Source organism: Periplaneta americana, chromosome 17 (genome assembly GCF_040183065.1).
Source record: "Periplaneta americana isolate PAMFEO1 chromosome 17, P.americana_PAMFEO1_priV1, whole genome shotgun sequence".
Taxonomy (NCBI): Eukaryota; Metazoa; Arthropoda; class Insecta; order Blattodea; family Blattidae; genus Periplaneta; species Periplaneta americana.
The window spans coordinates 27,591,243-27,618,972 of NC_091133.1; the positions used below are offsets into that span (position 1 = coordinate 27,591,243).

At 34.2% G+C, this 27,730-nt stretch overlaps 1 protein-coding gene across 2 annotated transcripts in view; it reads right to left on the reverse strand.

Moving 5' to 3' along the window:
• Nucleotides 1–1,102: 1,102 nt before the first annotated feature.
• Nucleotides 1,103–27,730, reverse strand: part of LOC138693204 (unc-112-related protein-like) — a 527,407-nt gene continuing 500,779 nt past the window's right edge. For both annotated transcript variants that reach the window (XM_069816977.1, XM_069816976.1), the window contains exons 5-10: nt 26,680–26,890; nt 24,587–24,777; nt 11,049–11,286; nt 5,992–6,204; nt 5,568–5,804; nt 1,103–3,453 (exon numbers count right to left, since the gene is read on the reverse strand). In XM_069816977.1, the coding sequence (XP_069673078.1) occupies nt 3,253–3,453; nt 5,568–5,804; nt 5,992–6,204; nt 11,049–11,286; nt 24,587–24,777; nt 26,680–26,890 (1,291 nt within the window). In that variant the 3' untranslated portion in view covers nt 1,103–3,252. The remainder of the gene's footprint in view (nt 3,454–5,567; nt 5,805–5,991; nt 6,205–11,048; nt 11,287–24,586; nt 24,778–26,679; nt 26,891–27,730) is intronic.

Genomic DNA, 27,730 nt, shown 5'->3' on the forward strand with positions numbered 1-27,730 from the left:
TCAAAAAGGAGTGCGTTATATGGCAGTAAAAATTTTTAATAGCCTCCCTATCGATATAAAAAATGAAACTCAAAACATAAAATTATTTAGGGCCAAATTAAAGAAGTACCTAATTTCTCACGCCTTCTATTCTGTAGGTGAATTCATGACATTCAATAACACTTCATGAAATTGATACTAAAATTATGTGTTGTACTAGTAGACTATATTGTAAATCTCGTCTGTATATATTTCATCTACACTGTGACTATAAATTAAGATTTTATAATAGTATTAAGTTTTTTGACTTGTTCCATATTCTAGCTGTAAGCATGTATGAATACCATGGAATGTTAATAAATACAATACAATACAATACAATACTGCATTCAATAGCTGAATAAACCTGTATCCTTGATTGGTCAAACGGTTCCGCTAGTAAATCTAGGCCTAATGAAATATGCCCCTGAAATTATTTTTTTTTTTCTTCTGAAACATGAATTATACTTTTCTTGGTTACATCCTTATTCTGGGAGGTTTTCAAATTATAAATATGATTTTTGTAAACAGAATTTTAACTCAGGGGTTGAATGGCTGGAATCTTAAGAATATAATAGTATTTTTCACTTAAGATGGATATAAAGATGATGATGATGATGATGATAATGATAATAATAATAATAATAATAATAATAATAATATAATGAAACATCAAGCACCCTGATCAAAAAGGAAGCAAAAGATATCAACAACTATAAAATAAAAGGAGTTCAACTCATGGACTGTTCCTGAAAACTGCAAGAAACACCTAGAAACAGTAGCTGAGATGGAAACAGTATCGAATAATTTAATTAGTCATTTCAGATCTCCTACATATGTCACATGAAATAGTTGTCACAATTTTTCGAATGACCACAACAATATGCACAGCATGCTGTGAACCAGGATTCATTCTCAACCGAGTTCACCTAATGAAATGCAAAAATTTTAACAAGAAAGAAAGAGACCTAGCTGAACTCTATTGAGAGTCAAAATAATAATGCAAATCAGCAAACTCTATCACCATTTAACAATGTCATTTTTCACTCCATTCAGCTTACTGCTTTTCAATAAATCAGCACACTTTGTATTCAATTAGAACAATTTTATTCAATTCTATGTACTCAAAAAATCAAACAACATCTTTGCTTTGTGGCGGCATGATATTAAGAAATATCAACAGAAACTTATATGTATGTAAGTGATAGTAAGATAAAATAATTCTTTTCCAGAGTGCAGTGGCATATCAGAAACAAAATAAACTTATAACATCTCACATCTCCTGGTTTATTTATAAAAGTTACCTGTGAATACTAGTGTTCAAAGCATATTATACAAACGTTGTTTTGTTAAAATTCAAGTATAGTGTATTGCAAATTAGAATTTTCAATAGTAGTAATATTATAATAGTCGTATATTATAGTCTCTAATAACAAAATTGCAGTTTTCTTTTTAATTTTACTAACATAGTTACATGACTATTACAACACTTGTAATAGATGTTATGTGTAATGACTAATTACAGTAAAATATTAACAATGATAAGAATGTCAGTACAGTAACATTCTAAGTAATATTCTCGTTATGAATATTACCTAACAAATTATAAATTACAACCCGCCCTGTTCTCCACATCTTCTGCTATCAATAGAAGTTATATTTACAAATAAACAATCTCTTTTTACATTATATGTTCAACATTTGCATTATGTTTAACAACATGTTTCATTTCAAATTATCTAAGGTCTCAGATGAGATATTATATAATGGTTACAACCATTCTAAATTCAGTAATTATTTCTTAAATAACGTGGCAATAAAAATGCTCAAGATATTAATGTGCTATCTTAAAACAAAACATAAAATAGTCTATGAAGATTTTAATTATAATTACAATAAGTCCCACATGTAAACGAAACAACTGTTGGTTTAATAAAACGTGAGTGAATTGAATAATTGGCGCATGGGAATATTGTTATGTAATGCACATCAAAGAAAGGATAATCCTTAATCACATCTACAAACCATTTATCTTCCATAAATCACTCTAAAAAAGAAAATACTGCTCTTGCAAGATGAACTAACAGAAGGTATATGTGAACAACCTATTTACTACATTTGAAATGTTGGGAATATAAATTTTATAGCACCAGAATTCTTATCAGTCACTTTGCATTAAATCTGAATCTCACTACGTACATCGATTGTCATTAATGTTCTTCTCGTTCTATGCACCCCTTCATTTACGTTATCTTGCAATCAAATCTGACAATAGAAGAAGATTAGCTACTAGCAGTTGGCCTACCTTTGGATCTCAATCCAACATATAAGAGAATCAAATTTAAAAAAAAAAACACAAACCCAAGACAATTGGTAAATAGAGTGGGTTACAGTTTAGAAGACTACAATCCAAAATTCTAATCACATGTAAAATATTTTACTCTTTGATTCCATTTTCAAAATTTCTTCAGCCTCATTCATCCCCTAAAATGAGCATTCCTGGTCATTACCCTAGGATCAAACTTGCTTGGGATTTTTTTTTTTTGTACACTTTCATGGTGTATCTGTCAGTTAAATGACAGAACATGATTTTAAAAAATCAATTACAACTTTCGCTCACTTTTCAAGGCTCTACTGACATATTTTCCACTGGCTAAGCATTTCATGGATTTCAATATAAATATATTATTTTACTAACAAGTTATCATCAGATCATGAGAGGTTTGTAATAATCATGTCACATACATTGCTGGAAAATGTACAGGATTATTCAGCTTCTGTGAAAACTTGAAGCAACAGGCTATGGACTAAGCAAATAATAGAAAATATCTCTATAAACTGAACCATATTATCACGATCTTTACACGTCATCCATTATGTGAATTGATGGCATTGCCAGCTCATCTGTTTTATAAAACTCTTTGTAAAAAGCAAGTTGTGATGTTATGAAAATTTATCAGTTGCATTACTATAGAGATAATTGAAATGGGAAGCGAGAATCCTCCTTGTATCGTAACATTTTCCCCACCCTCGAAAATTATTTAAAGATGCCAGAGATTCCTAAATCACAATGTATTATGTAACAAGCTATGAACAATTTCAAGTTCATGATCCAACATCTGTACGTGAATATATTTTTACAATTCACAGCAGGAAAGGCACCTATATCACTTGTACTTATTTATGGAATCAGTTAAGAAGACGTCCAAATTACTGAAATTTATACATTCCATATTACACCCATCCGCCAGTTAACTTATGAAACAATTCTTCATTCAAGGTCTGGTTGGCTTCTTTTGAACGCATAGACAGGAAAATGTAACCACCAATGAATTCGTGAATGACTTTACAGTCAGCAGACAGACAGCTGAAGATAATGTTACCTTCTTCGAACTGCACCATCATGTGTTTTACTTCCCAGTTCACATTCCATGCCTGAAATTAACCAATATATTGAATATTAACAATTTAGTATTTTTCATTGTTGGATACACACTTTTAACTTATATAATCACTGATTAACTTTATAACTTCTTTACTGTGTTAACATTAGAAAATTACCTGGCTCACTAGTTTCGAAGTGGTGTTCTTCATTGTCTGAAGCTTAGGTCAGGTAATTTTCTAATGTTAACACATTAAAAAAGTTATAAAGTTAATCAGTAATTCAATATTTATGAAATTTTGTTCCTTATGCTGACCATTATTTCTCCAATTGCAAATAGCCCAGCTTGGATTTGTTTTTAAATTATTAATTTCAAATACTATAAACTATTGTGAGAATTATCACAGAAAGGGGGATTAGTTTCCAATATCTTTTCAGTCATCGCAAACAGCTTCATCAACACTAATGCCTTAGTCAATGATGAAACAAAACAGTATATTGTGTCGTATTAACAGAAAATGTTACCTACAAAATCATTCATCACTTCCTAAATTATTTCCATATAGCATTATTACACTTACAAGCAACCATTCTCATGGGGGAAGATAAAAAAGTAAAATTATTTTCTTCCTCCATGTAAATAATGTCAAAACAAGTGTTAATACAAATTTTGGCCACTCCACCGCAATTACAAGGCAGTCCCGAAAGTGATTTTACCTGGGGTCGTTTACAAAAAGAAAGAATAATTTCATAGAAAGATTTATTGGAACAGATACAGCAATTGCTGCGCTATTTTTCAACATACTCCTCACCAGAAATTAGACATGTCATACCGGTTCGAATCCCAGGCGACAGACTTCTACGACCCAAGGATACAAAAATTGATCCCATGGTACCTATGACAAATGTCTCAATTACAGTGGGGAACATGTTGAAAAATAGCGCAACAATTGTTGCATCTGTTTCAATAAATTTTTCCATGAAATTGTGTTTTCTTCTATAAACTGCCCCAGGGAAAATCACTTTCTGGACGACCTCGTAATTGCGGTGTAGTGGCCAAAATTTGTATAAGCATTTGTTTTGACATATTAACATGGAGGAAGAAAATAATTTTACTTTTTTACCGCATGGAACAGTCTTGCACACACCGATTTAATATTCAAATACAGGTTGCTACTGCACTTGGACATATCTTGTCCACATGCCACCGGCATTTATCACAGCCTCGCATCTTCAGGGCATAGAGTTGACCAACTGCATGGGAAACAGGCGCTCTGACCACTAGATTAAAACCGTCCATGATAGAAATGGTCTGTATGAAGCAATGCAATACTCTAGAACGTATTTAAAACATCAAATTGGATATTAACTTGATTTGGTTTAAATTAATGAGACAGATTGTGCATTAGCTGTGGAAATAAATCAACTTGTCCACCTCCACAGTCTTTATCGCACTACTTATTTATGCTTAATTCTTTTTGGCAGTTGTTCTAGCTACTTAGGGACGACATACCACGAAACAGAAAAATGTTATTACATCAATTAGTGGTTTGTTTGTGAACCTGTTGCTCGTCCTCTAATTCGCGGGTGCTCGTGTAAAGGGGGTTAAGTCAAACTGTAAGGTATGTAAACTTCTCTCCTTTGGTACTGAATAAAACCCCTTTGTCACAAACTATGGAGCATTGTAGCGGCATCATAGATGGAAGAATAACTTAACCCCTTTAACACAAGAAAAAAGTAATTGTGGATAGTTCAAATCTGTACTTATTCCAGTTTAGCCAAATCATACTTAACCCCCTTTACACGAGCACCCGCGAATTATGCGCAGTGCCTCCTTTCTGGGACTTATAAAATATCTGTGCGTCATCAATTGTTTCCAAGACTGTACATTATTTTGTAACACCGAAATAATTGTTCTCATTGACAAAATTGCGTTTGTTTTCTTTCATTTCTCTTATTCCAGAGTTTTGCTAATATAGACAATTCTCAGCTCCAATTAGTTTGGATGAACGAGGTTTCACTGTATTTTGTACCACAACAATGTAAAAGTAGCAATGAGTAATGATACTTCTTTATGACGTAACGCATTTTGTAATTAGTATTCTTTAGTTATATGTATGTATACACCACACACTCGCTCACTCACTCGCATGAACTTCATAGTTACCTTCATAGTGTTATATCTCCATGTCTTTATGTGGTCTCCTGTACTGATATCCATCCTCATAAGCCTGTTGAATGCCACCCCAAGTAATTCTTCTTTTTTGTGGCCCATGAATTTAACAATGAAAAGTGATATACCGTATTCTGGTAGTGACTGCCACGCTTTGATATAATTCAACTTCGCATCTACAAGTGGCAGATCTTTTACATTGGCATGAGCTTCTAGAATCCTCTGCACCAACTGTCAACACAATATGAAAAATTGTAAATGTACATACAAATAAAATAATACTCACTCCATTTCATTACTGGATTGCACTCAAGATAATATAACTGCAGAAACTAGTTGCAGCCCAAAAGCAGTAAACATGAAATCCTGGAAAAAAATTGAGAGTAAATGAACAATTAAATTTAGAAACATAACATACTTTTCCTTTGAATTTCCTTAGGAAGCGTGGTGAAACATAATCTTCTGGAATAATGTCTAATGCTGATGGATTGATTGCTGGTGCAGGAGCAGGGTGTTGCATTTGCAAGAATGCTATGATAGACTTCACTTCTGCATCATAGGAACTATCTGCCAAAGATCTTCCTTTGGCAGCTAGTCGACATGCTGCCATCCACTTGGCATATTGCTCCTCCTGCAATGGATAATAAAATATTCCTTCATATAAATTCATTTAATCTTTCGTAACATAACAATGATAACAATTCAAAATGCTTCTACCACAGTGTTAATGTAATGTCCTCCAAACATTACAATAATTCACAATTTATTCACACAGCTCAATACTTGCCTGGTTTGCTGCGTCTCTCTTAAGTTTTTATATGAAGAGAATGAATTCATTATTTTAATTTATTGTGACTGACAATGAGGAATGAAACAAAATGAAATTCAGTTTCAATGATTTAACAAAAATGGATTTTCATATTCCTATATTCTTCGAGAAACATAGATACCATATCCAATTTTTTTCCGTCTTTGCTAAGCGTGTCGTATATAAAATGTTGAAAATACGTGTATTGATATAATCACTAATGTTTTTGATTACTGTAGCAACAGTATGCATAAACGTTCCAAACCACTAATAGGGAGAAGACAATCAAGATAACTAACTTCTGGCACGGTATGATATGGATTGTGGGTGGAGGGTGGATTATCCACATGCACTTAGGTGAGTGATATGAGGGCAATGTGCTACCTCCAAACTTCGACACAGGTGACAAATTTTGCTTGAACCCTTTATCAGGGACAGGGTTCTTTATATTAAAAATTAAAATTAAATCTATGGCATGAATTACCAGTCGTCTTCTGACCTCACGCTCACATGTCTCAAGAGAGGTGAACGATCATCCAACCTGTATGGAAGTAATTAGTACGATGATTCCACCAGCCATTATATCTGGCATGCGAAACTAGATTTTATTATTCACTGTAGCCTCCTCCCTCAATTCATCATGATGCTGGGTTGGCACTGATCTCATACACTGGCCAAAATTTCATCCCCCATGAAGACTTAAACCAGCATTCATTCTATAATGCTAGTCCAAGGCATGACACTTTAGAGCACACAGCTGTTGCGTGGGACCAGAGTTCTTTACTGTGACACCAAGCATGCTATTATGAATAGAGCTTACCATGTTTCCTTCTCAATGCAATCCTTCCCTTCACACACATCCTTCCCTATCCTGATTCAAAAGTATCTTCCCATCGGAAATTTAATTATGGCTTATTGTACATTTAGATGAAATGGTACTAACATAAATGCAATATTGAAACTTTCTTTTACGCCAGCATAAATTATTTAAGAAAACGTTGTGACAGCTATCCATTCATATTTTGTTTATTATGATTGACATTACTGTAGCAAGGAGAAATGGCTGAAAAGCTAAAACGTATATTTCATATTACTTATGCCTTCAAAATAAATGTCAATTTTCGTCATGTTTTCGACTATCTGTAATTTTTTCAATTTATCCGTGCATTTTTATGTCTATTAATCTCATTAAACTAACTTTTTATTGTCGTCATTATTACCATCACTAGCATAATTATATTTATTACTATTACTACTAACAGTGTTGCAACGTATAAAAATTTCAGCCTATAAGGGTGCTTACTTCCCATCCAACGGAAAATATGCCACCCTTTAAAATCAATCATTCCCCTTGGCTGGGTTTCAACCCACAGACCTCGAATCCATTGGCAATCATGGCAGTGGAGGTTCCTCGGGGGAGGGAAAGGAGGAACGTCCTCCTCACGTTTTTCTTCTTTTGAAAGTAAATACCAAATGAAATATATGCCTTGAAATTCGAGGAAGATTCGACAATTTTTAAGTTCACAACTATAAGAAAACCTTGGTTGATCGAGTTTTAAACGACGCGCACTCATGTGCCGCTAGAAAACTGTGAGAAAGGTGCGAGATTGTTTGTGTGGAGGAAAGGCAATCCATTCCTCCTTTACTGCAGTTAACACACATAGACAACAGCGCACTAGCGGCCAGAGAAAGAAGCAGAGTTTTAAAGCAAGTAAATGAACGGATAGGGAGGAGATCCTCCTTTGAATCAGTGCATGGGCTGGAAATAGAAACCACCTGGTCGTGCAGCAAAGCTCGCTACCGCTGCCATCTAACGATGCTGTATTCAACCAGACTAACAATCTAGGAGGAGGCACAATAAAAACAGTTTTAACGCAAAGCTATAAAAGACACCATATAAACTATTTTTTAAATTATAAATCAAAATATATTATTCATTGCACTTTATATAAGCTACTATTCATGGTTTGAAACTTTCGAGGATATCTGAAAGTTGAAGTTGGATTTATATAAAACTAAGAGGAAATAGTTCTACGTTAGTATAGCAGAGCTTTTTGGCCCCTGAAATTCACTTCCATTCATTGTCTACTAGACAGGGCAACAGCCAAGTTGTCAGTTTTGTATAAATATATGTGAAATTGAAAGTACTCCAAACTACATAATTTTTAACATAAGAAAAATTATTCGGCCACCGGCAGTTTTGAACAATAATGGTGGTATGACTTTACAAGAACTGACGTTCTTCAAAAGCATGTGACACGGAACTTGTAAAATGTATATGTGACAACACAGACCACGTGGGTAGGTGCAGTGTTCTCGTTTTCCTAACAGATTATTTCTCATTCCCATTTCCGTAAAACGGTTCCGGTTACGTGATAGTAGCTGGTCTTTTCCAACACGTGTGATGCTGTAGTGTGCGCGAAAAATGCTGCGAGGTTGTGAATTTCCTTGTAATTGTTAATTTGTGCAATTATTTAAAAATGAATGGAAGTGAAAACACATTATATTTTGGACAATTTAGGAAATTCAGTTTACAAGAACAGATTATTGCTATAGGCCAACCCTAATACTACCTGGTCTTACATGTATGCATGTAGGCTAATTTTTAGCATGTTTCTCTCAAGAAGGTGTCATTTTGCGCTGTTAACTTCTTTCCTCCTCTTAAGAAATATGCAGGACCCGCCAGTGAATCATGGTAATGTATAATGATGATGACAATGACAATTTTTTGGACATTATTAAAATTAAAAAGAAATTATTTTTTACTATTTTAATACTTTATTTTTATAAATTCAAGAGCATGATAACGAAGGATAAGATCGTGAGGAACAGAAGACTGCTAGGGAACACTCCCATTAGAATGGACAATGACTGGAGTTATGAAGTAAGGGGCAGAAGACGGGTTTTGGTCTCTTTCCTGAAAGAAGATAGGAAAAGAGGTCAGCTTACAAAACTGTGTAGAGACAGATTAAAGATTAACAACTTGATCTTTATTGTAGAAGAATGTCTCTGAAGGATTAAGGAGCCGGAAGTAGATTCAGAAGAAATAGAGAGAAATAGAAGAGTCCTAAAGGAGAAAATTAGGGGATTAGTGTTGATGAGTATTGGAAATTATCTTTGGCAACATTAATCAAAATAGCAAAGTAAGCACGTCATGGAGTTCAATAGTCAGACATGGAATGCAGAAACAAGAAACCTTAAGTGACTGAGAGAAGCCTGGAACGTCATCTGTCAAGGAGGAATATCAACATGTAGCGGAATTCTACAAATGCTTCGGAATTTCGACAGTCAGTATTTAGGGGCGATTCAAAGGCGAGTACGAGATTTGCAGAGTCAGGCAAAAACAACGACAAGGCAACCAAAGAAAAATGGAATGGATCCAGTGATGAAGGAAGAGGGGTGAATAGTAAGAAGAAACATTATGATTTAAGAAGTTGGTGTAGTGGGGAAGTAGTGGGAGAAAATAGAAAGAAAAAGTAAATAGTAGGAGGGGGGGGGGCGCTAAGATATCAATAGCAAGTGAAGCGAAGTAAGGTTATAAGTGTGGGGGCCAATAGGGGAGAAGTGGGGAAATAATAGATACATAGGCAGGGAAACGAGAGGTGACAAAGATGCATTTAAAGGGAACATGAATGGAAGAGGGAATGAAGTAAGTTATGACTTACATAAATTTTCTATGTAATAAGGTGGGATGGCACTGTATACAAAATATGGGAAGTACCATCTCACCGGAAGTAATGATTAACGACAAATATATATCACATCATATCATACTTTGTTTTTATTCATACTTCGTTTTACACACTTCTATGTTTAATTAATTTTTCTGTGTCTACTGAAATCCAACTGCTAGAAGAGTTAGTAATTAGTCAGCAGTGATAGCTGCTGGAGGGAGATTCTGGGGCAATGTCCTCCCCATGGTATCATTTAGAACGGTTCTTTTGTTTTTACTTGCGTTTTTCAGTTCAGTGTTAATAGTTACTGTAATTAAACTGTCTAAAAATTACAGCAAACTTCCAATTATCTGTGCCCAATTTATCAGGTTTAGAAATTTTCTTTGCGTGAGTCTTAAGATTTCTATTCTTGTTTAAAAGAAAAACGGAAAAGGGCACCAAATATGCTGTAATGAACAGAGCTTATCATGTTCCCTTCTCAATGCAATCCCTCTTTTCACGGCAAACGGAAAAAAAGCATCAAGCATGCTATTATGAATGGAGCTTACCATGTTTCCTTCTCAATGCAATCCTTCCCTTCACACACATTCTTCCCTATCCTGATTCCCATCGGGAATTTAATTATGGCTTATTGTAAATTTAGATGAAGTGGTACCAACATAAATGCAATATTGAAACTTTCTTTTACGCCAGCATAAATTATTATTTAAGAACACGTTGTGACAGCTATCCATTCATAGTTTGTTTATTATGATTGTCATTACTATAGCAAGGAGAAATGGCTGAAAAGCTAAAACGTATATTTCATATTACTCATACATATGCCTTCTAAATAAATGTCAATTTCCGATGAAGTAACGTGTTTTCGACTATCTGTAATTTTTTTAATTTATCCATGCATTTTTATGTCTATTAATCTCATTAAACTAACTTTTTATTGTCGTCATTATTACCATCACTAGCATAATTATATTTATTACTATTACTACTCACAGTGTTGCAACGTATAAACATTTCAGTCATTCCTTCAGCACTTGGCACTTCGAGCTTGATCCCGTATCTGCCCTGCGCAATGTTGACCTCAGGAGTGACCTCACAGCCACGCAGGTTGATGTGATGTGCTGGTTCAGCACCCTGGCTTGCTTCCTCCCGTGATTTATATAATGTGAGATGAAGATCACGACATGTGAACCAGAACTGCTTCGACTGCTTCAGTGTGAATCGCTTTGGCCTGAACAGGAAGAAAGATTGATCTTATTCAAAGTTGATGAATTCTTTTCAAACTTCAAAAGTAAAAAAGTGATTTATTACGCAGTGTCCTGCCACAGCCAGATCATGCCTAGTTGGTAACACTCCCAAACTGCTGTACAGGAGACAGAAGTGCATTTAATTCATTCTTTAGTATGGATTCAAAATCTGCGACTGTAAGCACCTGCTGTAGGACTCATTGAGAGGGAGAGAGAGAGAGGGAGGGAGGGATGGAGAGGAGAGAGAGAGATATTTTATATAATGATCTTAATCTAACAAGAAAGTTATTCTCTTTCTTGCTTTCCAATATTTTGATATTAGATCATATGTTGTAAGAACTTCACAGATTTCTATGTGATACAAATCCATATGTAGTTCCTGATGGCAAAAGAGACAGTTTGGTGTGATTGTTATTCCACTTCTGTAGAGATATTTGCTCAAGCAATCATGTCCAGTGATTAACCTAACATTGCTACAGCTGATTTAAGAGGTGCTTCAGATATCGATCCAGAATCCCTGAGAATTTTCCTCCAATTAGAATGATAATTTTCACTGATTAATTTGGATTGTAATTACAGGTGATTCTATCTTTTATGATTCGTTTTATAGACTGTTATGGAAAACTTAAGGGTTATTTGACGACAATTTTTTTTTGTAACATGTCAGTTCTTTCATTTCCATTTATGCCTCAGTGTGTTCTGAAATCCATCGTAAAGATGTGTTTTTACCTCAATTTTGTTCACCTACTTTCTTAAAAAAGATACCTGACAAGTTTCACCTACATCAGTTCCTTCAACTTCATCTGAAAGAGAACCATATCTCATAGATAGGAAACAGAAAGTGAAATCAATAAAACTAAAATCTGCCTCGACATGGGAAATTATTAATAATGGAATTCCTCAAGGATCAATATTAGATCCCCTACTTTTTCTAGTGTTCATAAATGATCTTGCCTCCCCCACTCCTAATAAAAGATGTAGGTGATCCCATATTATTATTTGCAGAAGATACAAGTATAGTAACTACAGCAAGTAACTTCAACTCATTCCTATCTTCAACAGAGGCAATTCTCCTCAAAATATGGGATTGGTTATCAGCCAATAAATTTGTATTAAACTGTAACAAAACTAACATACAATAAAATCCTCTTAACAGACACCAAAGGCACAAGGCTAGTTCCGGATACGAGATTTTGCCGGATAATTGAATAAATACTGGTATATTTGTTCGTATTCACTTGCTCATATCTAAATACACTTAAAAACTGTGTGGATTTTCCTTATTAAAATACATCACACAACACAAATAATAATTTTAGGTTCGAATATTCAAGGGAAAAACGAAAGTTCGTGCGAACTTCCTAATGTGGCAACACTGACGGCCTGAACATAATTAAATAAACATAAAAACTGTGTAATGTAGCAAAACTGCCAATGTTAAAACATTTTTTTTTTTTGACCCAGCCAAAAGTGCCTTTGTTTTGCTTGTGCCGGTTATTTGGGTGCCAGTTATGAGGGATTTTGCTGTAATTCAATTTAAATCCTGCCCAAATTTAACCTCACAAATTGCAAACGCAATAATTAACACATTCCTAATAGAAACAAAACCAACCAAATTTCTTGGCTTACAAATCGATAATGTGTTAAATTGGAAAAATCATATTAAAGAAATTACCCTCAAACTAAATTCAGCATGTTTTGATATTACATCTATGCAAGAGATAGTACCTTAAAAACAATATACTTAGCATACTTCTTCTCGATAATGAGTTTTGGAATAATATTCTGGGGAAATTATACAGATAGTAACAGTATATTCTTACTACAACAAAGAGTAATTACAATAATAGTAGGTGCCAAATCTAGGTAATTGTGTAGGACCTTTTTAAAAAAACTACAAATAATGTCCATAGCTTCTCAGTATATTTTTTTTTCATTTATGAACTACCTTGTATGTAATCGTGAAAACTTTGCAACTAATTCAACACTTCATAGTATAAATACTCGCCAAAAAATGACTTTTATATACCATCACCAAGTCTACCGTGCTATAAAAAATGAATGCATTATATGGCAGTAAAAATGTTTAATTGCCTTCCTATGAATGTAAAAAATCAAACTCAAAACAAGATTATTTAGGGCCCAATTAGAAAGTACTTAATTTCACATGCCTTCTATTCTGTAGGTGAATTTGTGACATACAACAACACTTCATGAATATTTCTGTCTTGTAATAACTATTAATACTAAACCTTGTGTTGTACTAGTAGACTATATTGTAAAACTCTTCTGTATATATTTCAACTAGACTGTAACTATAATTAAGACTTTATAGTACTATTAATTTTTTTCTTTTTTTAATGTTCCATATTGTAGCTGTGGAGCGATGTACGAATACCATGGAATGTAAATAAATACATACTCTGTACGGGTCTATTCACTTGATGGATAATTTGTACAGTATGAATTGTTTCGAATGTAAGAGCTTTTGAATCACAAGTGAGTGTATGTTTCTTATTAACTCTTTTAAGTCCAAATTGTAATTGGTCAATATAATATCAATTGGATTATTACGGTATTATGTAATATTTTTTTCTTTTTGTTTTGGTATAATTACCAGTACTGTACCTAAATTGTTCTTTAATATGATCACCTCTTATATAAATCTAGCATGTGTTTTTAATCTGGGCTTCGAATCTAGATACCTACTCCATGCATCACAGTTCGGCTGCCTAATTAATTTTTCATAAAGTTAGTAAGGCTCTTACATGTCAAATTCTAAATTTATTGGTTTAGTTGAAGAGAGAACTTGTAATGCTTCAATGGGAGTAGTTTTAATTGCACCAGTTATTAAGTGCAGGGCTTGATTTTATATTTTTCAAGGGATTCTGTTTTTTTGGATGCTGTTATGAACATTTCTGAACAGTATTTTAGTACAGATTTATATATATCACTATCAATAAAAATTTGACATCAGCAAATTTTACATCACTGACCTCAGGGGTTCTGAAATGTAATAAAATGTTTTTAAAACATAGCAAATAATATAACTGAATAATGAATTTTACATTCATCTTGAATTTATCTTTGTCATTTTTTATTTTATTTATTATATTTTATTAATTTTTTTGTTGAAAAAATACAGGTGATTATGTAGAACTTTAATGAATTCCTGATTATGCCTAATGTAATATTACCATATTATATTAGGCATAATCAGGAGAGAGTAACCAGCGAATCTTTTAAATATGACCATGTTAATTTTAAAACTCCTCCCCTGCTACCAAATAGTAAACAAATGATTGTCCATCTGTCTAGTGGTAGGTTATACCGCTGTGAGAGATAGGGAAAACAGGGCTCGTAAATTGCTTTCTTCTCCTTGTCACCTTCTGTTGTTTGATTTAAATCCCTCTCAAAACAAATTCTTGGATCAATGACGAGGTTTTTTTTTCTCACGCTCGTTTATAGCAATGATATCAACTCCCCTAAAAGATACATCTGAAGACACACAATTGAACGGCGATATGCATCAACCGGTTAAGTGCCACTTTTTTCAAAATTGAGATTTTGATGCCACCTGTCGTAGTGGAGGATAAACTAAGTGTACACACACTTTGTCGGGCTTCCTTGAAATATACCCTTATTATTACAAAAAGATGTATGCACCATTTCTTGAATCCGAGATTGCAAGTTTAGCATCAAACGGCTATGCGCCTAATCTTTATAAATGCTGAATGTAATTCTGCATCAAGCAGCTAAGTGGTATGTTCCTGGTGCTTACATTGTTTAATGCATCTCTGATATATTTCAGTTGTGTAGTTTGTCGCTTGGATAAGGTCATCTGGAAGATCGTCAATACTTTGTTAATTTTATAAGTATTGAAGTGTAGTGACTGGAATACAAATTTCTAAACTAATAATGATAAGCAGTGCACAAAATATTATAGACATGTTAATTAAGAATCTCCCTGGAATTGAAAAAGAAACTTCCAGCTGATTACAAGTATGTAACAGTGCAATTATTACATATAAATTGACATCATTTTCCGTTCCATGAGGCACAGGATTTGCATTGGGCTCTACTTTGTTTACTAGGAGAGCAGAGCAGAATAGAAAATATACACTATGGCCTGTGTCACCTTATCGTAATCATTAATGCAATCACTGGCAGATTTTAGAAGTGTGCCACGATATCGTAATACTCAAGAATTGATTATTTCACTTCAACAGATTAATTTGGCAGCTTTAATCTTGTATCTCTTTATTGTTTCTCTGTCACTGCACTGTTTTGGATCACAGGCGAGTTCTTATCATAACTAGCCAGTAATAATCTATCATGTCTGCATTTATTCTCTTGAATGTCTGACATTTTTTAAGATTACTTAGGTAGGACATTTATACATTCTGGAACTGAAGATAATTACAAAAAATTTTTATTTAGTATTCTACAATTTATGTTCATACATTTTCTTCGAAAGTAGTACATACAAACAACATTTAATTTCTCCTACCTTATTCAGCATGTTCTTTCTCCCCCTCTAAACAAAAGCTAATATCGCATAGTGCAATAAGCTCGGTCAAGGTCAAGGTCAAGGTCCTCACATGACACACCAATCCAATATCCATGGCTGGAAAAATGTTATGTTTTATTTAACGACGCTCGCAACTGCAGAGGTTATATCAGTGTCGTCGGATGTGCCAGAATTTTGTCCCGCAGCAGTTCCTTTACATGCCAGTAAATCTACTGACATGAGCCTGTCGCATTTAAGCACATTTAAATCCCATCAACCTGGCCCGGGATCGAACCCGCAACCTTGGGCATAGAAGGCCAGCACTATACCAACTTGCCAACCAGGTCGACTTCCATGGCTGGATGAATGCAATAAGAGGTAAAAATATAGTGTACAGTTTGTTAGAATATAGTATGTGTGTGTGTATGTGTGTGTGTGTGTATATATATATATATATATATATATATATATATATATATATCGTAAAACATTTCATTTGTAGGCATATCAAAAGTTTATTACTATAAAATTGTTCACAATATTGTCCTACCGATATTATTGTTCCAATTACTTTGTATGAAGCTTAGTGCACTATTAAAGTATCTTTGGGCATTAATTAATTTTATTGTTAAATGCCTAAGTATAATGCATCAACCATATACACACCCTTTCTCGCTCTTAAATGACTGAAGTGTATCAAAATGTGCCATTAGTAATATGCATCAACAATGTAAGCGCCATATATTGGTGCTTAACTGATTGATGCATAACTATAATGTGATAGTTTCTATTTCAACTAAGTGGAATTTCATCTATAATAGTGCGTATAACACACTTTTATGCACATAGTATGATGAATCAGTACATGAAACATTATTATATGTGTAGTTATCAAGTCCGCAAGAATTAAACGTACGTCTCCAGGATTAAAAATGTTTCAAATCTTCTAACGTGTTTTTCTCGAAACTAACAGAATGTCGCATAGCCGGTTGATGCACATCACCATCCAATTTATCTTTTCATAGACTTCCCATCCTGAGGTCGATAAAGTAGATGCTAATGAATGTCTCACTCTATAATATCTAGGACATGATCTCTGTATGTGTCGAAGTGTTCCTATTTCGCTGCAATTAGGAAAATGACAATGGGTTGTGCTGAACCTTCTGTCTGGAATTGCGTGAACTGCAGAGATATTGCATGACATCTTCAAGATGTTCGTCCATTGAGAAGAGGATAATGCGTTTCTATTACTAACTCAGAAGTTCGTTTTTGGAAGCTCACAGTAGATAATGGCACCCTTACCACGTAATGAATGAGTAGTCCAAGTTTTGAAGGCTTCATGCGTAGTACTTTACATATACATCGATTTGTCCAGTGACTTGCTTCTGGTGTAGATATGGCAAGTTTGGATAAAGCATACATCTTTTTATCTTCAAAGTGTCACAAAATGTCATAGACTCGAAGTAAAGTGTTGAAGTATGTAAACTATAAATTTCCTAGATTGCCTTCATTAGTGTCAGGCCACGAAAATTTTGAGACAATCATTCCATCAGGGCAATCATGAGGCAATCCAATCAGTTCTTTGAGCACTCCTTTTGTGATTTTGTCAACGTCTAAAAAACCTCATCTAATTTTTGTAAGAAGTGCACATTGTAGTGGACATACCAGGCTGGGTTAAATGTATTGGCTGATTATTTTAACCTTTTGATCAGGCTTAAGTAAAGGTGAAGCACAAAGTTGTGATATTTTTATGCAGAGTTGTGATGGTTGATTTCTCATTGAAGACTATTTCATCAAGGAAATTAACCCATAGGTATTTAATAATCTCTTTAATATTAGTTATAGATTTAATGATTGATCCGTTTAATAGATATTATTTCTAAAGCAATAAATGTGCTATTAATTGAAATTAGTTTGCTTTTGACTGGGATGATTTTAAGACCAACTGATGAAAACTCGTTCTCTGTTAAACTAATGAGAGACTAGATCCCACGTTTACTTCGCGATATTAAAGTAATACCATCAGCAAAAGCCACAGTTGTAAGATTTTGTAGGTGGAGGTTTGTGACCAACAGAATCAAAGGCTTTTGTAATGTCCAGGAATGCAATAAAACAGATTTATTAGCCTTACCTGCTTTAGGCAACCACTGATCAGAGATGTGTTAATATGAGTGTCAGGAGTCGAGACAAAACCTCTTTGATGACAAGACAGAGCTGTAAAACTATGCAATTTTAGGTTTAATACACATTCAACAATTCTTCTATCACCGAGAATATTGTAATGGGTCTCCAATTCTTTAGATCTCTTGAATCACCATCTTTCTGTAATAAGATTGTTCTAGCTCTTTTGAATTCCTTAGGAACAAAACCCAAGTTAAGTATCGCAGTATCTAATAATGCAATGAACTTAGATGCTATAAGATGTTTTAACACTCGTACAGTTACCTCATCTAGTCCTGTACAGAGCAGTGTATATTGGAGAGTACCGCATTCTTTTGATCCGACAAATGCCGATGCGGAGGCCATATTTACTCCTGCGGGGAGACTGCACTATGCAAGACTTGCGTAGGAACAGAGGTTTCTAGTGTGATATTTCATTGTTATCTTGAAGAATGCCATGTTGGTGTGCAGTTAATCAATGTGTAATCAATTGTCGATGTACAAAATTAGCATTAAGTCACAAACAAGAGGAGGACTATACTTCAGTGATTAATTTCTCAACGACATAATATTTTCACTGTGGGCTAAAGCAAGGAGATGCACTATCACCTTTACATTTTAACTTCGCTCTAGAGTATGCCATTAGGAAAGTCCAGGATAACAGGGTTTGGAATTGAACGAGTTACTGCTTCTTGTATATGCGGAGGACATGAATATGTTAGAGAAAATCCAAAAACTATTAGGGAAAACACGGGAATTTTACTTGATACAAGTAAATCCCGAAAAGACAAAGTATATGATTATATATCGTGACCAGAATATTATTCGAAATGGAAATACAATATAAAAATTAGAAATTTATCCTTCGAAGAGGTAGAAAAACTCAAATAACTTTGGAGCATCAGTAACAAATATAATGACATTCGGGAGGAAATTAAACGCAGAATAAGTATGGGAAATGCCTCTTATTATTCGGTTAAGAAGATTTTGTCATCTAGTCTGCTGTCAAAAAATCTGAAAGTTAGAATTTATAAAACAGTTATATTACCGGTTGTTCTGTATGGTTGTGAAACTTGGACTCTCATAAGAGAATAAGGTGCTTAGGAAAATATTTGGAGCTGAGAGGGATGAAGTTACAGGAGAATGGAAAAAGTTACACAACGGAGAACTTCACGCATTGTATTCTTCACCTGACATAATTAGGAACATTAAATCCAGACGTTTGAGATGGGCAGGGCATATAGCACGTATGGGCGAATCTAGAAATGCATATAGAGTGTTAGTTGGGAAGCCGGAGGGGAAAAGATCTTTGGGAAGGCCGAGACGTAGATGGGGGGATAATATTAAAATGGATTTGAGGGAGGTGGGATATGATGATAGAGACTGGATTAATCTTGCACAGGATAGGAACGATGTGAGGGGGGCAATGTACCTCCGAGTTCCTTAAAAGCCGTAAGTAATAACATAATATTTATAATTGAAAATATCAAGGTGGGCAAAAGCAGACGTTGAAAACCATTCCAAACTGGTATAGTACTGATAACAAAAACAGTTCTTGATTCTCAAGAAATTTGTCATAATAAAGCGAACTTCAAATATCTTATGCTAGATCCACACAGGATGCATTAGAAAATTTATTTTCTACTCTCCGTTCCATAAATCCAATCCCGGATGCAAAATAATTCAAAACTGCATTACGATTTCTCAGTTTTTCTCATAAACGGAGCATGGAAATTACGCAGTTTGCGATTCTGAACAATTAGTTGAGTTTCTAGGTACAGATGTAAGTAATGCCGAAACAGAAAGGTCTAGTGAAGATGAATGTGAGGAAAAGTAAATTGATATAGGCTAAATTGTAATTTAACTGAAAATAGAAATATTGACTTGAGTGAACAACAAGCTCTCTACTACTTGTTGAGATCAGTTTTGAGTTTTGTTCAAAATAAAACAAAATAAGTTATAGGCATATAGCATTTGTGAAAACTGTTTTTCATCTCTAATAGTAATAACTGAAAACAGGGATAAATCTATGAATTTTATTAGCACATTAGTCACTCTCAAGTCTTACAAGGAAATGTCACTTGTATACCTTGTAAATCTGTGATTGATATAATTCTAAATGTAGAAAAATGTGTAACGTTGGTAGAAAATGAGTTGACACTAAAAGGATTTGAAGTCTTTAATTATTAACACTTCAAGTCATAAGTTGTCAACTTGTCACAATATTTTTGAAAAAGTCTTATCACTGTATTTTAGAACTAGACTGTATTTATTGTTAAGAAAATTGTCTGTTATAGCAAATGCACAACAACAATCTGCTAAATGGTGGCAGTCGAAGTGTTGGTACGAGAACTGCATAGAAAATTGCTGATGTTATTCCTATTGAAATGGACATAACATAAATAATAAAGTGTTATCTCTAATCAGTCATTTCACTCTGGCAATAATGTTTATTAATCCTAGTCTCCTGTATTCAATAAACCACAACAACATGTATGATATCACCTTTAATGATCTTCCTTCTAGCATTGCTGCTTATGCTTCTGTGCCGAGCAAGGAGTAAATATGGCTGCTGCCGCCGAGAATGCGGTACTCTCTAATATACACTGCTCTGGTCCTGTAGCCTTATCTATTTTAACTTTAGATAATACAATGTTCACCTCTTTCACAGTAATTTCCGGTATATCTGATACATCATGTGCATCAAATGGCGGAGAATCAGTGGCTCTCAATTCATTGCAGGAACCAAAACTATCATTGTAATGGATTTCAATTTTGTGCGTGTGTTAGTATTCATAATTTGTTGTATAATTCTTCGTCTATTATAAGAGTTGCATTGTGCTAAATTATATGAATATTTCTCTCTTCTCTTCTCTCTTTCACACTTTGAACATCTTTTAGGATTTGATGTTCCTGACTAGGTGCAGAGTTTATTAGGTTTGTCTTCACAATGAAGCCTGTAATATTTCGCTGCTGGATGTTGTGGCCCAGGAAGAGTTGGAAGTGAAACATAAAAAATTGTAGTACCAGTACATCTGATATATGATTGTCTAAATCAGCTGGATTATTGTTAACTAAAATATTTTCAATTTTATCTTCCCAAGGTTTCGTGAGAGATGGAGACTCTGTAGTTATAGTACCGGTACATCTATGTAGATTAGTTGGAGAAGATATATCTTGATACCATCATGGGAGATACAATCTTGGTCAGGCAATAGGGAATCATGAACATTATTTGTATATAATATGTTTGTAATCCAGTAGCGGCTGGTGGTCAAAATAATGAGTGTGCTACAATCTCTATATCGGCCTACTGTATACACTTATATGCATTTATCTTAATTTGAGACTCGCCTAGTGACGAAATATGGAGTTCCTTCCTACTGCAGAAGTTGTCAATTACCCTGGTGTTAAACGTTAAATCCCTCCATCCTGGACATTATACTCTTTTCTATTGACAGTATTGCAAGAGCAGTGAGGCGATCCTGGGACATAGTGTTCCTTAAAAACATTTTTATGCGTTTCAAGCAAGAAAAACATCTTTCTGGCTCAGCAGTGGTCATTTGTATTGTAACCAAAATATTTAACAACTTCGTTACTTCACAGAATGGATCCCGTGAATTGTTGGAGACTATGTTTTGTAACAATTGAACAGCCATCTATATTTCGGAAGTCGGATCTTCCGTATAGAACTCCAAGTTGTGTCTTTAACATTCTTTTGCTCAGTACAGTATAGCTGTTGACAGCAACTTCAAGTTCGCGTTCAGGAAAATTATGCAAAAAATTGTCAAAAAATTCGCTGTTTAACAATTTTGTTGCGTCTAGGTAGCTTAAAGATTGGAAACGATGAGTAGTTTCCTGAATTATACGGTTACATACCTCCTTGGCATCAATTTTCTGGGATTCAATTTTCCGTCGCTTGCTGATTGATTCAGGAGGTACCTCAAAAAACTGTTAGATGGCAGCAGCAGTCGAACATTTGAATTACCAAATACACTGTACATAGTTCCGAGTTCCTCCACAAACAAGCATTCTTTCCTTACGCTTTACTTTTGCAATCTCCAAGCTGTGTTGTGCTGAAGCTTACTACAGCACTTCCCCACGTAAAAATAGCCAATCAGAGCAGTTATTTCAGCTTCGCACATGCGCATTAACTGTCTACATTCTCATGTAAGTTTTGAGTAGCACAACGAACCCCCTGAGGCACCAAAGAGCGAAGAGCGAAGACTAAACACTCTATAACGCGTCATGAACATAACAACGGGAAATTGTCAAATGGCAGATCAAATACTATGGTATTGCAAACACTTTATTTGAGCAAAAAATATCATTGTGCTGTAGCACTGTAGCACATAAGGACGGGCCGCTCCTGCTGTAATCTGCAGCAACATAATGTCTGTAATCTGCAGGATGAACATTACTTATATGGATTTTAATGGATTTATAATATTTTCCACAAATTTTGCTGTAGATAACACTAATATTATTTTAAATAGCATTGATCAAAACAGTTTACAAGTTAAAATTAATGATAAAATCCGCAAAATAAAATTAGATATATGTTAATAAAACTGTTTACATGCATTTCAATCAATTTAGATCAATTGTACAAGATCCCATACAAGTATTACTAAATAATACAGTAATAAAATGAGTAAAATCTGGTATAGGAGTTGAGTCCAACCCTACATAAAAAAGCCATATAGAAATAGGTCAGAAACTAAGCTGTTCATGCTATGCCTTCCATGTATTAAGCAAAATTACACCCATGAAACTTTTAAAATCGATCTATTTTGGTTATGTCCATTCATAATTATCTGGGGTTTGTTACCCAAAATTATAGAACTATTTATATTGTAAAAGATTTAAAAGAAAACTTACAAATTAAACCAAACCCTTTAACTCTATTAAATATAGAATATAATCTAAATTAACAGAAGAAATACTGAAATCAGAAGTAAACACTGAAATAATTAAACAACTGTCTTTAGAGACAATTAATATTAGGTACCCTGCACAAAACTGGTTTCATTTATGCACCGACTGATCCTTGATCTCCAGAGAACAAGGTGCCAGTGCAGGTGTTACATGCTGTCTCTTCTCACTTTCTAGATCTCTTGGATATGGAACAACAAGTTTTGATGGAGAAATCATTGCAATAAGTGAAAGTCTCAGGAATCTTCTATGCCACATCAATAAATTTAAGAATGCAGTTATATGTCAGACTCCAAAGCAGCTATTCTATCAATAGTCTCTAAACACACATCTTCATCTCAAACAGCAGAAATAACTAAAATGATCTCTCAATTAATATCACTCAATAAAAGAATTGTATTCCAATGGATACCATCCCATTGTGGAATCCTGGGAAACGAGAATGCGGATGCTTTAGCAAAGAAGGGCACTGCTACTTACAGACATGTTACTAAATCTACGTATTTCTCTCTGAAAAGATTTATTAAATCTACATACTTAGACTTCAACAAACAAAATCTGATAACACAATCTCAAGGGAAAAAACGGAACTCTCTGCATCATAATCCACAGTTAAATCCCGATTTACCACGAAAATCGTCTGTAGCTGCATTTAGATTGGCAACAGGCCATGACTGTTTGGCCAAACACCTGCATAGAATTGGTATATATCAGTCCCCTAACTGCTCATTGTGCAACTCAAACCAAGAAATGGATTCGGAACACCTCAAAATCTGTGCTTCAGTGGCTGACCATAATAATATCTTTGAAAAATATTGGAGTGCAAGAGGTCAAATGACTTTACTGTCAAACGCCTGGCATTAGAAAACAACAACACATATTGTAAAAGAGAATTCTTAAAATTATCAAAGAGTGTCCATTCGAACAGAAAGTAAAGAAGTTTTTGAAGAATGAAATATTTTACCTCTATATCTTGTATTTACATTCTGGAAACAGTGTCGTTTGTACATCATAATATGAAGTCACTCAAAATAAATTCTGCCTATCATGATTATAATACAAGGACAAAGTATCTTTCTGATCATATTAAAGAACTTAATCAAAAGAAATTTCAGAATAGTGTTAATTAAGTAGTCTACAGTTTATTAACTCACATACCTTTTCCATAAATGAATTCTTAAGTTTATAATTTAACTAGAGATTTCAAATTGAACTGTTTTGTTCTTTTATGATGCTGCTGCCTCCTTTTCCTTGTATTTCAGGGGTACCTAGCCCGATAGAAGAGGAAGCATCTAATCAAGATGACAATACATCAGGCTAGATTACAAGATTAAGTAGAATATCCTAACTTCGAAAACCGGAATAGAGGACAAGAAATATCTTGAAGCAACTCTCGTATTCCATGGTTCAAGGGAGTGATGACTGATTATGCATCAGCCAGTTCCATGAACAAAGGAAGCAACCAGAGTGATAAAGACTAAAATAATTAGTAGTATGAATGTTACTTTTGTAGTGCATGATAAAATTACATAAAATTCTCTTTACTTTATAGTATAGGTATATGTATTCAATAATATCATAATTAGGCAATTACATTTGTGAATTTTACATGTCCAATATCATTTAAATCATCAGATGGAAGCAATAAATGATATGATGTAAAGAAATGAAATACGTACTTAAGGAATCGTAGGTAGTCTGACAGTTCTGGTATTTGTGTAATATCATTATGGCCTGAATTGATGTGTGAACCTTCTAAGGTGACCTGGAGGTCTTCAAGAGCAGCATCAATGTCATCTTCAGCGACAGAACTGTTGTTGGTACTGTTGAGAATTGGTTGGGGCACTCCAGCTTGTAATGTTACTTGCACCTGAAACATTAATCACAAAATAAGAAACACATTCGCTTCAAAATGTAAACCAAACTGACAGTTCTTATGTTTAAGTCTGATGGTAGATAAGAATCCCATCCAGAAAAACATTTATAAAAAGTAATAAACATAAACTGATTTTATTTTCCGCCAAAAGTGGATTCTTTTAATGGAAAATCACATACATAACATACGAGTATATTTGAAAACATGGAACTTGTATCTTTCTTGATTAAAATACAAACAAAATACAATATGAATTTTAAAGTATCACATAATGCGAAAACATTTCACTAGTGTGACATCACAATATACGTCACTCCAACAGCTTGTGTCACTAAGTAGTCTTACGTTACAACAATAAACACAATCACTAATTCGAGAAGGGCCCACTTAATGTTACTTTTCTGGCAGTGGTAATGCAAATATCAATCGTTATAAAGCAGTCATTCTCTTACATAGGAAACTAGGTACCATTAATATAGTGATGCACCTGACTACACTTTCCCAGACTACACTTTCTTGAATTCTCCATTAACCAGAACTTCGATTTTGGATACCAGAACAATGAACAATTAAATTACAAAAAATACATACAGCAACGGAGCATGTAAGTGACTGTGCCTGTACAAATCTGAATGTGTACTTCAATATCATGGCCTTTTACAGATGCTTCACAGACAGGAGAAATGAAATGCTTTATTTATTTTCAATAAACAATGTACTTTACACATCTGTATAATATTGAAGATTGTAAAATCTATTTACGAAACAGAAAAATTTAATGCACGTTTCCCATTATAATTAAATGTGTCTAGAAGAAAGGCCATAGGCTTCAGTACCGTATTTTAATGAATTTTTTTAACTATGCAAGTTATGATTTGATGTTCACAATACCATATGATATGACTCAACTCTCATTTGAACTGTCTCATAAAATTAATAAAATTACAGTTATTCCTGCAAATGCAGAAATTCTTTGTCCTTTACAAAATGAAGGAGTGACAGTGAGATAGTCCAAAGCCACGCTTTTAACAAAAATGGTTTTTTGTGCGAGTTCATTTCTTACACATATGGGGAAGCTACTAGTAAAATATTATAAAAATTACTCAACAAACGACATAAGTACACGCTGAAGAAATTATGATACTGCACCTAATAGCATTGGACTCTAAACCTTTAACATGCTCTTCTGCAAAATGGCTGTGTGGCTTAGTACTATATCATTCTCATCCCTTCGAATTTCTGACTTTTATTTATGGTATGATTCGATGTGGGAAGGGTTTCCTTTTTTAGTTGGTTATTTAATGATGCTGTATCAACTACTAGATTATTTAGCATCGATGGAATTGATGATATTGAAATGATATTTGGCGAGATGAGGCAGAGGATTCGCCTTAGATTACCTGACATTCACCTTACGATTGGAGAAAACCTCTGAAAAAAACCCAACCAGGTAATTAACTCAAGCGGGAATTGAACCCATCCCCCAGCACAGCTCTGGCTCAGAAGGCAAGTACCTTTGCCAAATGAGCTACGCTGGTGGCTTGGGAAGAGAATTTCAGGAGTATTTTATGTCATTTTCCCTACTACTAATGAACAGAACTCTACAGAGAGTTTCTATGCAGACTGGTTCCACTCCAACCTCTACCTAACAAAATCTGTTGGCAGATGGTGAGTGGCCATACACTGGCAGTCTATACACACTTCCCTATGCAGACTGGTCCCACTCCACTCTTTATCACATGTTAGCTTCCCTGCAATGGGTGCCCTGCACTATCATCATTGAGCTGATGGAACATGACTACCTGGAAACTCTCTGTACATCCAAAAGAATTTATTGAGAGTCCTATGAGATGCAAGAAGGAAGTGAAGAAATTTTGAGATCCTTGGACCACTTACCTGAAGTGCTGCAAACATAAGCATTTCCTCCTCAGTGCAATCAATTTCTTCATTCAGAAGTTGCCATTTGGCTTGCTCATAGATTTGGTTAATTCTCACAGCATCATATTTTGGATTCAAGTCATAGAATGAATAGAATTTGAAACGCAAGCAAAGTGTATCAAATTCCCTCACTCCTTGCTCCATGATTGAAAGCGAGGAATCCAGCCATCTACAAAAGAATTTATATAAAACTCAACATTCAATGTCATAGTAATATTGTAATTATGAACGCTATGTAATCAACCTGTACTTAACTATTAGACAAAGGTTTCAAATACAATGTTTATGCACACTATATAATTATATAAATTATGAAATATTGATGAAAGAAGTAGACAAATCCATTTTATATATGGCGCCTGAATTTTTTTATAGAGTTAAAAAAATTTTAAAACTTCAATTTCTTTTATGTTGCTATGACTAATGTTAACAAATGTGGTCTTACAAAAAAGTGCAAGTGTGCCTGTTAGATTAATATTATATTTCTTGTGTATCTCAAGATAACTGGTCATTAGTGAAGAGCACATGGCATCTATGAGAGCGTGTGTTTGCAATGTATACATATTTCATATTGTTTAATATATAGGGCTATCAACATATGTGGACTATCTTTATCTCAGCTCGAATAGTTTTCTCATAGCATTTGTGGGCAAAATGTAGTGGCTCCTGAAAATTTTGGAGTTCTCTCTATCCCTGTTGATAGCTTTTAACCCTGTTGTAACTGTTGACCTACAAATTCAGAATTCACAGGTGAAGTGGGTGGGCATTGGATACACACACACACAAATTCAGAATTCCTATATTTAATATACCTAACATTTTCGTCTAATATTTTCTCAAATATCGAAATACAATTATATTTTTTCGTTGAACTCTCTTTAACGGTTGATAAGAACTTTACTGATCATCTTGACTCATGTTCCACTCTAACAGTATGATGCCAAAGCTGTTTTACATATTATCAATATTTGTTTCGATTTTGTATGGCCAGTGTTAATGAAAGTTTCAT